Raw genomic sequence first — 14379 nt, forward strand, 5'->3', positions numbered from 1 at the left:
GACAGAGAATTTGCTATTAGACATGACAATGTCTAGATTTCAGCACAATCTCATGAGATTTGAAGAATGGATTCGATTGAACATGAACGCCAGCTGGTCTGCCGTTTCATCAGTATACTGTACTTGCTTTCTGGGAAAAGTTATGAACTGAAAATTTTGATGCTCTTGAATTCATTTTGTCTATTATTTGCCTTGCTTCCTAGTTGTACTGTACAAGGTATGAGTTTGTTTGTTTACACTTCTGCTGGTTAGTTTTGCCTTATGCCTTATGCCTAAGTGCTACTGCCACTTTTTATCAGATTGCACTACAATGAATCATATGACCTAATTATGAACCAAATTTCATATTGACAAATACTGAAGCTGGGGCTTAATGTCTTCTATTCTCGAGATAATCTTTCTTCATTTCTTGTTGATGATCTCCTTGAAAATTCTGCAACCAACTTCGAAAATGAAGAAGAACTGTCCTTGAGCAACTGCCCGGGAGAGTCATACTCTATCACCTTCCCTGCATTAACCAAAATGTTTGCAGCAATGAATTCAGATTGTTCAGAAAAAGCAGACTGCAGCGTGACAATAAGTTATCCACCTAATTCTATTCATCTTTGTATTACATCCAATTATCCATCTCTCATTTTCTGAAGCCAAACCTAAAAAAGCAAGTTGCATTCACATTTTATGAAGCATATATTGTGGCTGTCCCATGTTCAAAGCCTAGTGAATGTAAGTTATTTTCGTGAAATGAATACTTCATTTTGTGTAGGATAATCAGGTTACCTTCACCAAGAACCAAAACCAAGTCATTGTCGATGACAGTAGGTATTCGATGCGCCACGGTGATGACTGTGCATTTACTTGTTTCTTCTCTTATAGTCCCCTGAATGATATTGTCTGTTGCTGTATCAATCGAAGCTGTGGCCTCATCCAAAACCAAAATTCTTCTCTTCTTTTGAAGCACTCTAGCCAGACAAACAAGCTGCCTCTGCCCAACACTCCAGTTTTCACCATCTTCAGCAACTGCTTCATAACCAATAATTCAGTATTAACTAGAACATACTACATTTTCTGAAGACATATCAAGTAATAAACATATACCTGGTGCTTCAAGAAGCCTATGGTCCTGCTTCACTATATCAGCAAGGCGACACTTATTGAGAACCTGAAGAACACATTCTTTCAGTGAATATAAATTTCAGATCCTGCAGTGAAAGGAAAAGAGTTATGACATTTACCTCCCAGATTTCATGATCTGAGTGTTCTTGCAGAGGATCCAGATTATTCCTCACAGTTCCTTGAAATAATGTGGGGTCTTGAGGAATTATACCTAGCCTAGACCTCAAATCTTGCAAACCTATCTTGGAAATATCCAGCCCATCAATGAGAATGTGTCCTTCTGAGGGCTCAATCATCCTAAAAAGAGCTTGAATCAAAGTAGACTTTCCACTTCCAGTTCTGCCCACAACACCAATTTTCTTTCCCCCAGGGAAAGTGCAATTTATTGATTTGAGAACCATTGGGAGAGCAGGACTGTATTGGACACAAAGGTTCACTAGTTCAATTTTTCCATCCACTGGCCAATCAGAATTTGGCCTACAATCTTCAATCACCAAGGGAGCTTCACTGGGTACGTTAGTAAACTGAATAATTCTCTCAACTGATATCATTTTGTTCTCAACATTGCATAGATTCCATATAACCCAAGCCTGAAGAACATTCAGGTTCAGACCATAGGTAGCTGCTAGCCCTGCCAAGCCTGATAACCAGTTTAGCAGTCGTTAGTTTAACATTGACACCTAAGGGGCTTAGACACAGTCAACTTCAACGTAATTTTCACTGTAATTTGCACTTCAACGTAAGTAAATATGACTCTATCTGTAAAATATTCACATTTGATGACATTGTTGATTAATCAGGCGGAGGGATTGATAAATAGGAGGAGCATGAGGAGCTTACTTGGATCAATAGCTGAACTGGGAAGGCTCACCAAGATGATCAAAGCAAGGAAGAAGACGAGGTTGAAAAGAAAGTTTATTCTAACGCATAGCCATTCCATTGCACCTGTGTTGTGGAAGACTATGCGAGAATAATCATCAATGAGGCTCAGGTTTCTCAAAAAAAAGCGATCTTCCTGATTGAAACAATGAATAGTTGCTGCCCCTCCAATGGACTCTGAAAAATGATGCAAGATAGGAGCCTTCCTGATTCCAACCATCCTGGCTAACTCTCTAGCAGTGGTAATGTAATAGTCCTGTAGAAAATTTTAATTTTCTCAACTATGAGTTGGATGGAAGAAAAAAAAAGAGCATCTATCTATTTTTCCATTTCACGTGTGGAGGAGATATGGTCGAGAATCATCCCAATAGTTTGATTTTTTGGGGGTAGTGTTCTTGCCTGATACCAGATGGAGATTCCGATGATGACAAGAAAGAGAAGGAAGATCTGCCAGGCGACCTGAGACATTAGGATAATTATACTTAGAAGTTGAATTAGTGCAAATGCCAATCCAGCTAATCTGTAGGGAATGTCTGTGTCCACTGTGCTTTGATCTGTGGAGGACTGCAAGGAAGAAGATAAAAGGAGAACATTATTTCTTGGAGATACATGCATACACAATACTATCTCTTTCCTTTTTGGTTTAAAGAACTTGGAAATGGATAAAAATGCTCACCCTGCTGAGAATTCTACTTGAAGGCGTTGAATCGAAGAATGAAATAGGTGCTCTAAAAACTGATTTGATCATTCCAAGGAAGAGTCTTTGAGCAGTTTCAACTGCAATAGTTGCCAGCAAAACTGCTCTACCTAATATAAAGATTGAGCTTCCACCAGACAACAAAATGAATATTCCAATCAACTGCTGTCTGGTTACCTTGTGTCTGTCCTCTGATGCCCAAGCAATCCAATAATTGCTTCCCATCTGGAGTCCTTGGAAGAGGACTTGACACAGAAGAATAACTGGAACAAGGGCACCTTTATAAGCTGAAGTAACAAAAGTTGAGTAAACACTCCATTTCACTCTACCAGTTTCTGTTAATTCTTCCTGAGTTCTCTCTGAAATTCTACTGTCACTGATAAGTTCTTCACATTTCTCTTCTGTGACTTCATTTTGATTTAACTGAGAGGGTCCACTGGTTAAGAAATTATCTTCTGGGGGCGGATTTACTTGGTTTAGTGACTTTTTATGAGCAGCCATTTGAGTAACAAGTTCCCCAGTTGAATCTGCAATTAAATCTTCATATTTTCCTGACTGGACAATCACACCATCTTTCATCACCTGTAAGGATGCAGTTGTGAGTAAAGATGAGAGTCTTCAGAGGACAATAATCTTCATATTTTATGACGCATGGATATGTGAAAATGCCAACTTACTTACCAGAACAAGGTCAGCGGCATCTAAAAATTCCAGTTGATGGGTAGCATAAATGATAGTCTTCTGGGACAATAGTTGCATGAGACATTTCTGCAGGAAAATAAGAAAATCAAGGTTATCAGAGACATTGTAAGATATGAATGAAAATACAGGAGCAAATTGGTTTGATTAACAATAAAAAGGCTTTAAAAAATAAAAGTAAGGTGCTTACCTTGAACAGATGTGTTCCAGTATGTGCATCAACAGCACTAAAAGGGTCATCCAGGATATAAACATCTGAATTACTATAAACAGCCCTTGCAAGTTGAATTCTCTGCTTTTGTCCTCCACTCAAGTTCATCCCTCTCTCCCCCACCACAATCAAATCTCTGTCCACCCACATCCCAATATCCTGGTTCAAAGCACATCCTTCCAGAACTTCCTCATAGAAAGCCTTATCCATATCCTTGCCAAACAACACATTTTCTCTCACTGTGCCTGTTTGAATCCAAGAACTTTGGGGAACATAAGCTTTTGTTCCATAAACCTTGATTCCTGCTCCAGAAGTTCTGGGGATCTCGCCAAGTATACTACAGAGAAGGCTTGATTTGCCAGACCCTACTGTTCCACATACTGCAACTTTGTAACCCTTCTTTATTTTCATTCTCTCTGTAATTTTAATAGTAGGTTTCTTTGAGTTCTGATCATTTGTTTCCCAAGCATATTCTCCAGTCTCAATTTCAATTGAGATGTCAGATGCTTGTGAAATTTGATAAGGTATTTGCTTTCTCTGATCCTCTTCTTTCAAGAACTCTTGGATCCGATCTATTGAGACCTTAGTTTGAGCGATCATGGAAATGAGCTCAGGCAGGTTGTAGATGGGTTCTTGCAGAATTCGGAATGTGGCTAATGCTGAGAGGACCGTATCAGTTGTTAATGGTGTTTTTAATAAAATGCATACTCCAAAGGTAATGACAGAGACTAGAGTTGGTGAAGCCCAAAAGAGAAAGGCAATGAATGAGCTTGTATAGAGGTATTCTTTCAGCCATTTTCTTTCTGTCTTTCTGAGTTGAAGAAGCTTCTCCAAAAATGCAGATTCCCATGAATACAGTTTCAAGACTCTCATGCTCTTCAGAGTTTCTGAAGTTGCTTTAATTCTTGTGTCCTTGGCTTCCATGATCCTGGAGTGCAGCTTTTCTTGCTTATTGGCCAATGGTGTATTGCTCACCATAATCAAAATTGTGGAAGAGAAAGCAGCAAATGAAGGGGCAGCACCCAGATTCCTATACAAAATAACAAGGGCTAAGAAGACCTGAAGTGGTAGCAACCATACTCCATGAATGTTCCAGCAGAAATCCCCAATTCTTTCCACATCCACATTGATCATATTTATGATTTTACCAGCGCTTGGACCTGCAAATTTGACAGACAGAGATTTCTTGTAGACCAGTACCATAAGAGCTGCTCTTACTCGTATCCCAATGCGTTGAGCACCAAAATACCATTGTCGTTGAGTTAGTGATTCGATTGTCTTTGAGAGAAAGAAGATTAAAGCAAGAATTAACCCATAGAGGTAGCTTGAATCCTTATGTTTCTCAGACAAGAAATTCACAAATCTGGTTATCAGAAGGGGACCCATGTAGGAGGCAATTGTATTAACTCCTGCAAAAGATGAAAATAAGCTTTAGAGAGAGAGAGAGAGAGAGAGAGAGAGAGAGAGAAGTAACACAAGAACGAAGAGGTACCTGCAAAAACACCATTAATGGTCAAGGATTTCCATATGGCATAAGCAATGGCCTCAGGCAAGTTAGAAGTTTCAGTTTTCCTTTTCCCAAGTGATTCTTCAAGCAAAGAGGAAGAACACTTTGCAGTTTCAGATTCAGGAACTAGAGGAATGTGAGACAATTCTAGTTTTTGGATTCTTCCTTTTCTAAACAGTGGATTTAGCCATTGGAAGGTGAGTTGGCTCCAAATTCCAGCCTTAGTAAAAGGTGAATCATTTAACAAGCTTTTGTGTTCTTCTTGAAGCAAAGGGTGTTCAAGACTACTTTGTATCTTAGCATTACAAAATGTTAGAGCATTGAAGCAAAGCAGCATTGATAATGGCAAGGAAATGAAATCGACAATGTTAGTTTCAGGCAAGAGACTAGGCAATTCTATGGGACTGAAATGGGTAATCAAGTAAACTGACACAGAAAGCGAATAGAAAATGCAGGAAAATACCCACCAAAGAATGAGGACAATGGGCCATCTGTTCCCTTCTCTAAGAGTTGTCTGTTCAGAATATAATGCAACTAATGTAGCTAAAATCCAAGTCACAGATGAGAAAACAGATTTATTGTCAATAACTCTTAAATCCCAGAACTTCACAACCCCAAAACCAAGATTCAAGATGACAATTAAGAAATTAGAAAGAACAGTGATAGTGGTAAACAGGGTAGATTCTCCCCTGCGAATGGCACTACCACGTCTCCTTCGTCTCCAGATTTCTATCAAACACCATGCCAATAACAATATTGAGAAAGCTACATTGGCAATATCTATGGAGAGATCCATTTTTACTGCTACCCAAAAATCCCACTTCATCTTCGTTCTCATCCAGTCAGAAAACTTGAACCCAAAAGCTGAAGCCATATCCAGGAAATGACAAGAGTTTCTGCAATGTTTAAACACCTGACGAAAAAAATGAGAACCCATTAAAGAAAACAGAAAGGAATAAAAAAAGCAAGAAAGATTCGAAGATCAAGTCCAAATAGTGAAATTTTTGTTATTGGATTAATTTAGAGAAACGAACCTGCTAGAAAAGGTGAAGCAAAATGGTGATTTATGGGTTGGCGATGGTAGGACGTGTAGGATTCAATATAAATACTAATACTTCCAAAGTGCTTTAAAAGAAATTACATTTTACTAAATTTTGAAATAATTTAGTAACTTCACTAAATTTCATATTAAATAATCAAAATAAATTTGATTATTTAAATTATATAATTATATTTTGTAATTTAATTAAAAATATAAATGAGTTTATTCCACCATTTCAAAAAAAAAAAAAAAAGAGTTTATTCCAATAAGATGACAAAATAAAAAAAAAGAAAAATTTCAGTCAACATCGTCAGACTATCATTAGATTTCTGATAGCCTATGTCTTTTGAATCCGACCTAATACCCTCTGAAAATTATGTCTCTAGCATTTCTATGATGAGAAAAAAAAAATTATATATATATATCAAAGTGTTTTTTTTTATATAAATAATTCAAAGTGTCAATTTATGAATTAAGTAAATCAAAGCATAAACAAATTCTATTCCTTATGCAATGGCCAAATTTTATAATGCTACCTTGAAAAGATATTGTTAGTTTGACTATGTCTAAAATTATATTAAGATATATTTTAAAATAATTTATAATAATCGTTAAAATTTATATTCGCATATTTAATCTGATAATAAATGTATCTGAATAAATTTAAAAATATCATATTCACTCCTCAATTTACATTTCAAAACAAAAAATAGTCTTTAAAATTTAAAAAGCTATTATTTTTATATTTTATTTTTATTAAAATATAATTTTTTATTAAATTTATTTTTATTATTTAATTTTAATTTAAAAAAATAAAATTTATTAATAAATTTATATATAAAAATCTTAATAAAAATATTAAAGTGCGTACTTAAAATAACTTTTTTATAAGAAAAATATATTTTTAAAATATCTAAAATGAAGCTTAAATGAATAAAATTTTAAAAATAAAATTATTTTTAAAAAAGTAGTCGGATTAAATTGTGGTTTATCAAATTTTAGGAATTATTAATTAATTGTATTTTTTTTAAAATCATGCACGTGGAATTCCATATGGGGATACTATTATGTCTGCTGCACTAACCGAAGTCATATCCCTAATGCCTCGTAGGTACCAACTCACTTTTCCACAATTTTTGTGTCTCAATTTTCAATTTAGGAATAATGGATATATATATATATATATATATATATATATATAGCTTTTTAATTTAATATTTTTATTTTTATTATCTTTAAAATTTTTATCTATTAATATTTTTATTGTTGTTTTTTTAAATTGAATTAATAGATTCAAATTCTTTTATTGAATAATATAATGAATTAAAAAAAATAAAATTAAGGTCACATGCACAAGGAATCTATGATGTGAAATGGCATTATCCCAAAACAAAGTGGAATATTTTTTCTTTCTTTTTATCAGTAACATTGAATGCTGCTGAATCTTTTTGGATGCCACTAACTGTAAAGTAATGATCAGAGCCGTTGATTGACTTCAGTCATTTTCAATTCTCAAGTTTCCAATTTGGTGATCTATAAAATTTCTAGGACATTGCTAAACCCTAATTTTATTTTAACCTAATAATGGCACGTTGCTTCCACACAATGGACCTGTGGAAGGACAAACCAAAGGTGTGCGCATCACGTGGCTCAACAAAAGGAAAGTTGGATAAGGACACGGAAAGCTGAAATCTATGTGAGAATGATAATAATTATTAATTAAATAATTTTAAAATAGTAAAAAAAGAAAAAATAGATAAAATTATAATTAATTATATATAAAATTAATAAAAATATTTAAACTTGGAATTCATATTAGATAAATTTTAAAAAAATATTATTTTTCTGATGGCGCCACCAAGGATTTGCCATGTCGTCAATTGCAAAACATGACAGGTAGGCCATAAATTGAATATTAAATTCCGTATGCTAACTGTGCAGCTGCCAAAGTGGAAAAGTTATGGACTTGATTTTTCTTCTTTTTGGGTAATTGATGCGTCATTGGGATGATCTAATTGCTGTGATTATCCTCAAAATATATAATTTTTAGGTAAACATTATCCAAGAAAAATGTATACTATGTCGTTCCATATCTATATTATAGTCAGAGGTGAATATTCATAGGTTTAATTTAAAATTAAATTAAATTATATAAATTTAAAATTAAAATTTTAATATTTATAAAAATTAAATCGAATTAATTTTAATTAAAAATTAAATTAAATCGAATCAATTTGATTCGATTCGATTTGATCGGTTTAAATTTTTAATAAATTTTTTATTTTTTATACTTTATTTTTAATATTTTAAATTTAATTGAAATATTTTAATATTGATATGAGTTAATATATTATTATTCCTAATTGGTTCAGTTTATTTTTTTAAATTTTTTTTTCATTAAAATTAAATTAAATTAAAATAATTAAAGTTTTTAAAATTAAAAATTAAATTAAATGAAAATAAATAAAAAATTAAATTAAAATTTTTAATTAATTTAATTCGATTAATTAATAGCATGAAATTGACGTTTTTAATTTAGAATTGGCCGCCAGGTTCTGAGGTTCCTCGTTAATTCCTTCTTCCACCATCTTTTTCCAAGTTAGCTTAAGACAGGTAAAAGTCCTTCGCATTTGAATGCAATTGGTATTTAAAATCGACATCTTTCAATTCTGAAAATAATTTTCTTCGATAGTGAGAAATTATATAACTTAATATATTTCAAATACAACGTATATGATTTTTTAAAGTTAATTGACTGAAAAACATTTACGATTGACTTATTTTAATTTAAATATTTAAATTTTAAAAATTAATTAAAATTATATTAAAATATAAACATTGAGTTAATTTTTCTAAATTTCGGTCAATTAATTTTTTTTTAAATTCGATTCCATATTTAAAACTTAGTTCTTTAAAATGCAAATTTTGATTTATATTTGATTATTATCATTTTTATAAATTATTCTATTGTTATATTTTTATTAAAATTATTATAGTTTTCTTAATAAATTCATAAATTTAATTTGGTGATAAGTGTATTTGAATAAATATATGAGAAATTAAAAAAATTTTACTTTTCAATCTCTATCTCTATTTTTTTAAAAAAAAATATTAAATTTAATTTTATTTTTTTAAAAATTATTAATATCTAAGATTGAGGTGAGGAAAATAAGGGCGAAGTGAAGTATCTGAGATTAAGGAAGGAATGAAGGGCAATTTGCAAATAATAAATAATTTTTAATTTTTAAAAATTAAAGGAAATAGTTTTTTTTGGGCACGTGCATGTGTTCCAATTGCCATTTTTCTATGAGGGATTGGACTTAAATGAGACTAATTGAAAAGTTAAGGGTTTATTAGAATGAAAAGATGAAATTAAATCTAGTTAAACTTTTAAAAAATTGAGTAATTGAATTGAACTTATTTTCATAAGATTTTTAAATTTCAGAAAATAATTTCTTATTTATAAAGAGAAAATTATTTTTTTAAAAAAAATTATTTTAATATCTAAAATATTAAAAATGTAAAATAAACGAAAAATTAAACAATTTCTTAATTGCTATGCATAAACTTTAACTTAAATCAAAATCAAATTGAATTAAATTATAATAGTTAAATAATAAAATTTAAAAAGATAATAATTATAATATAAAAATAATTTTTATTCAAATTTAATTTAAAAAATAATTAATACCATCAAATTGACATTTTTAATTTAGAATTGGCTGTCGGGTTCTGAGGTTCTCGTTAATTCCTTCTTCCACCATCTTTCTCCAAGTTGGCTTCAAAAGTCCTTCTTTGCATTTCAATTCCATTGCTATTTGAATTCGACATCTTTTAATTCTGAAAATGATTTTTTTATATTAATAAAATTATAATTTACTAATATTTTTTTAAATAATAATTTAATTATTAAAAATATAATCCACACATTTCACAATAGATATATAAAAATTAAAATAAATATAATAAAAAATTATAGTCAAATTTTATTTTATAATTGAAAAGTCAAGGGTTTATTAGGATGAAAAGATGAAATTAAATCTATTTAAACTTTTAAAAATTGAGTAACTGATTTCAACTTATTTTCATAAGATTTTTAATCGTAGAAAATATTTTTTATTTGTAAAGCGGAAAATTATTTTTTAAAATATATAATTAATTTTACTATTAAAATATTTTTTATTAATTATTTTTTAATATTTAAAATATTGAAAATGTAAAAAAAATTATAAAATAAATGAAAAAGTAAATGATGTTATGAGATCACGTGAAAAAGTAGATTTTTCATGTGTATGAAAAAGTTTAGTTTTCTGTAAAATTTTTTTAAAGTACATTTCCTGTTTCTTAATGGCCACTGCTAGAATCCTGATATCATAGGTTTGAGATCTACCATCACATCTGCCACTCTTACCAATTTCTTTTCTCCCAACTACCTAGACACTTCCATCTGCATTATTAAGTCTCCATATTGCAATGAGAGAATCGTCTCTTCTCTGCCAGCGGATTTAATGGACCCCAGCAAGGTCGCAGCTTGATCTTCTATGTCAAGCAGCGCGACTTCGGATTAACCTTTCCCTTCTCTCCCTTCTTTATCAAGGTTTTCGTCACTTCAAAGTAACCTATCGAATGCTATCTCCCAATTCTATCCTCTTCGTGTGCTCTTCCGAGTCAATCAGCCTATCCTGAAGTTTTGCCTTTTATATCGCTCTGTTTTCCACTTTTTTTCGCTTGGTTCGGACAAACCACAGATTCTACTACTTTGCTCTCCAAGAAGGAATTCTACTACTTTGCACCCCATGAGAATTTTACATCTTCTCGAAATATAAAAAACTAATAAAAGGCTGGGCTAAGACTTTTGTGGTAGTAGAGTTGAAGGAATGCTCTGAAATTAACTAAGATGTTGATTTGTCATGGAGGGAGGTTCCCTAGTATCGTATCGACCTTCCTTGACTACCTAATAAACCAGATCTGTCTTGTTCGACTAACCTCTGTCCGAAGGAAATATGATATCAATAATTAATACCATCAAATTGACATTTTTAATTTAGAATTGGCTGCCGGGTTCCGAGGTTACTCGTTAATTCCTTCTTCCACCATCTTTTTCCAAGTTGGCTTCAAAAGTCCTTTGGACCTTTGCATTTCACTTCCATTGCTATTTGAATTCGATACCTTTTAATTCTGAAAATGATTTTTTTATATTAATAAAATTATAATTTATTAATTTTTTAAAATAATAATTTAATTATTAAAAATGTAATCCACACATTCCACAATAGATATTTAAAAATTAAAATAAATATAATAAAAAATTCTAGTCAAATTTTATTTTATGATAATAATTATAAATATTTTATAATAAATATATTATTCTTAATTATTATATATATATATTATTATTTTAAATTAAATAATATATATGTTATAAATCTTCACAATAATTGATAAATTATATATTTAACGATTAAATTTTTTATTTTAATTTTGATATTTGAAAATTGACTAATCGGTATGTTAATTTATTCATAAAAGACTAATTGAAAAGTTAAGGGTTTATTAGGATGAAAAGATGAAATTAAATCTATTTAAACTTTTAAAAAATTGAGTAACTGATTTGAACTTATTTTCATAAGATTTTTAATTGTAGAAAATATTTTTTATTTGTAAAGCGGAAAATTATTTTTTAAAAATATATAATTTATTTTACTAATTAAAATATTTTTTTAATTATTTTTTTAAATATTTAAAATATTAAAAATGTAAAAAAATTGTAAAATAAACGAAAAAGTAGATAATTTCTTAATTGCTATACAAAAACTTTAACTATAAATTAAATCAAATTGAATTAAATTATAAGAGATAAATAATATTAATCAGAAGGTATTAAAATAAAAGAATTGAATTAAAAAAATAATTTAAAATAATTTTTATTGATTTTTTAAATTCTATTCTTACTCTTTTAAGTCTATCATTATAATAATAATAATAATAATAATAATAATAATAATAATAAAGCAACTAAATTTTTAAGTTTTTGTAATTATACTGTATTGTTCTAATTTTAGTAAGTTCATTATAATTTTCATGATTAGTCGTAAATTTTATCTAATGATGCATCAAATTAATTTTAAATAGATATATAATTATAACTAACCTTTAAAATTAAAATAAAATTTACTAAAATGAAAAAAAAATATAATCATTAAAACTCAAAAAGATTTTAAAAAAAAAAACCATTAAATATTTATAAATTTATTTTATTTTATTTAATAAATTTGAAATTCTTTTTTTTTAAATGAGAATCGATAAGTTGAATCTGAGAGCGTGTATAAATTTGAGATTCTTAAAATGATGAATTATTATATCAATTTAATTTTCTTTCACTTTTTAAACATTTGTACAAATTAATAAATCAAATATCATATAGAAAAAGAAAAAAAAGTTGCATTTTTCTTCATTTGAACATGAGAGAATGAAGTGGGCATGATTACCAAATTGGATTAATTTTCTCTTAAAGGCGCATTTTAAATGTTACCGTTAGCCTCGAGATGAAACAGAAAACTAGCCGTTGCCTTAGCGTTCCGGCCCCGGGTTCAATTTTCTTTGAAACGCTTGCTCTTCTACGCTGTCAAATATCCTCCTAGTTCCATTAAACACATCTTCTGTTTTGATCCTTCAATCCAAACAAAACCACTCCAGATTCCTTTTTCTTTCTTTCTCCCAGTGGATTTACTAGCCACAATTGTAATGGCATCCAAAACGGTTGCGAAAGACATCATCACTCTCCGCGGTTCTTCGGCAATTGTGAGCGAGTTCTTTGGTATGTTATAGTCAATCTCCTTTTTCTATAATTCAATTCTTGATTTTCTTTGTTGGGATTTGGAGAAAGGGCTGATATTTGTGTTTCTGTTTGATCCTTTTCAGGTTATGCAGCGAACAGGTAAAAGAGTTCATTGGGTTTGGATTCCAGCGTCTTTGATTTTGTAAATTTCTTGTCTTTATTGGTCTTGAAAGGATTAGTGATAGATGATTTGTTGTTTAGTATACTGTACAATCGAGGGGTTTATCCAGAAGAGAGCTTTGTGAAGGTGAAGAAATATGGGCTCCCAATGTTGCTTACTCAAGATGAAGGTGTTAAATCCTTCATCGCCAACTTAACTGCTCAGTTATCAGGTAGGAATTTTTCGCATACTTTGGTTGGGAAGAAAATCCTTTCTCGACACTGTTTGCTTGGTAGGAAAATTAACCAAATCCAGATTTTCTTTTTTCCCCTCATTTAATCATTGGAATTTATGGGATTTAGCTAAAAAAATATTGAAATTTTGCATAGAATGGCTGGAAGCTGGGAAGTTACAGAGAGTTGTTCTTGTGATAATGAGCAAGGCTACCAGTGAGGTCCTAGAGAGGTGGAATTTTAGCATTGAGACTGATAGTGAGGTGGTAGAAAAGGGGTAATATTTTCTTTAAAACCCTTTAGCATTTATATTTGTTTCCCGTTTCTTGAAAGATCTTATACGATTTCTTAAATGAAAATGAATGAGATCAGGGTTTCAAGGGAAAAGAGTGATAAAGAGATAATGAGAGAGATACAAGCAATCATGCGTCAGATAGCTTCAAGTATTACTTACTTGCCATGCCTGGATGAAGCTTGTAAGAATCTAAAATTCGTTCTTTCTCAACCAAATTTTTTTATACTTTGCTTCTCAGGTTTTGATTCTGTATGGTGCTTTTATCTGATTACGTGTTGGATGGTTTGTAGGTGTTTTTGATGTGTTAGCATACACAGATAAAGATGTTGCAGTACCTTTCACTTGGATTGAGAGTGATCCAAAATTGATATCCAATCCACAAATGGTGAAATTGCATTCTTTTGATACTAAGGTAAGAAACATGTCGATTTTAAAGAGTGTGTGCGCGTGTGAGAGAGAATTATTAATGGAGTGTTGACATCTTTGATGGGGGTAATGCAGATACACAAGGTTGACACTCTGGTTTCATACAAGAACGATGAATGGGACGAGGAGTAGAGAAAGCTTACCTTTCATCTTGGATCTTCATGTACTGTGAATCTTTTATTCACATGATGTATTATGAATTCATGAAGAGGATTTCAAACTATGTTCTGAAGCTTTTACAAGTTTTCCTCACTTTTGTCACTTTGTGTTCTTAAACTGATATCTTTTTTTTCCCCTAACAAAAAAAAAAAAAGAAAAAAAAAAAAGAAAATGCAGCAA

General features: G+C 30.5%; 2 protein-coding genes across 3 annotated transcripts; one reads left to right on the top strand and one right to left on the bottom strand.

The window, feature by feature from the left end:
* Positions 1-42: 42 nt before the first annotated feature.
* Positions 43-6194, bottom strand: LOC110630183 (putative ABC transporter C family member 15). 2 transcript variants are annotated; one of them, XM_021777540.2, is made up of 11 exons: positions 6141-6194; positions 5092-6019; positions 3579-5008; positions 3371-3457; positions 2669-3271; positions 2392-2556; positions 1954-2248; positions 1233-1753; positions 1096-1159; positions 778-1017; positions 43-508 (listed from the first exon to the last, which is right to left on the bottom strand). In XM_021777540.2, exons 2-11 carry the CDS (start codon positions 5978-5980, stop codon positions 381-383), a joined length of 4422 nt encoding a protein of 1473 aa, XP_021633232.1. In that variant the 5' UTR covers positions 5981-6019; positions 6141-6194; the 3' UTR covers positions 43-380. The 2 variants fall into 2 exon arrangements, with proteins under 2 accessions (XP_021633232.1, XP_043805127.1); XM_043949192.1 differs by lacking the exon at positions 6141-6194 and having other exon boundaries at positions 5092-6124.
* Positions 6195-12717: 6523 nt separating this feature from the next.
* Positions 12718-14379, top strand: LOC110629895 (mitotic spindle checkpoint protein MAD2). The gene is made up of 7 exons (XM_021777094.2): positions 12718-12965; positions 13070-13085; positions 13188-13318; positions 13476-13596; positions 13692-13795; positions 13905-14026; positions 14116-14379. The coding sequence occupies exons 1-7, from the start codon at positions 12893-12895 to the stop codon at positions 14170-14172; spliced, it is 624 nt and encodes a 207-aa protein (XP_021632786.1). The 5' UTR covers positions 12718-12892; the 3' UTR covers positions 14173-14379.

This window comes from Manihot esculenta, chromosome 13 (assembly GCF_001659605.2).
Source record: "Manihot esculenta cultivar AM560-2 chromosome 13, M.esculenta_v8, whole genome shotgun sequence".
In the NCBI taxonomy this organism is placed as follows: Eukaryota; Viridiplantae; Streptophyta; class Magnoliopsida; order Malpighiales; family Euphorbiaceae; genus Manihot; species Manihot esculenta.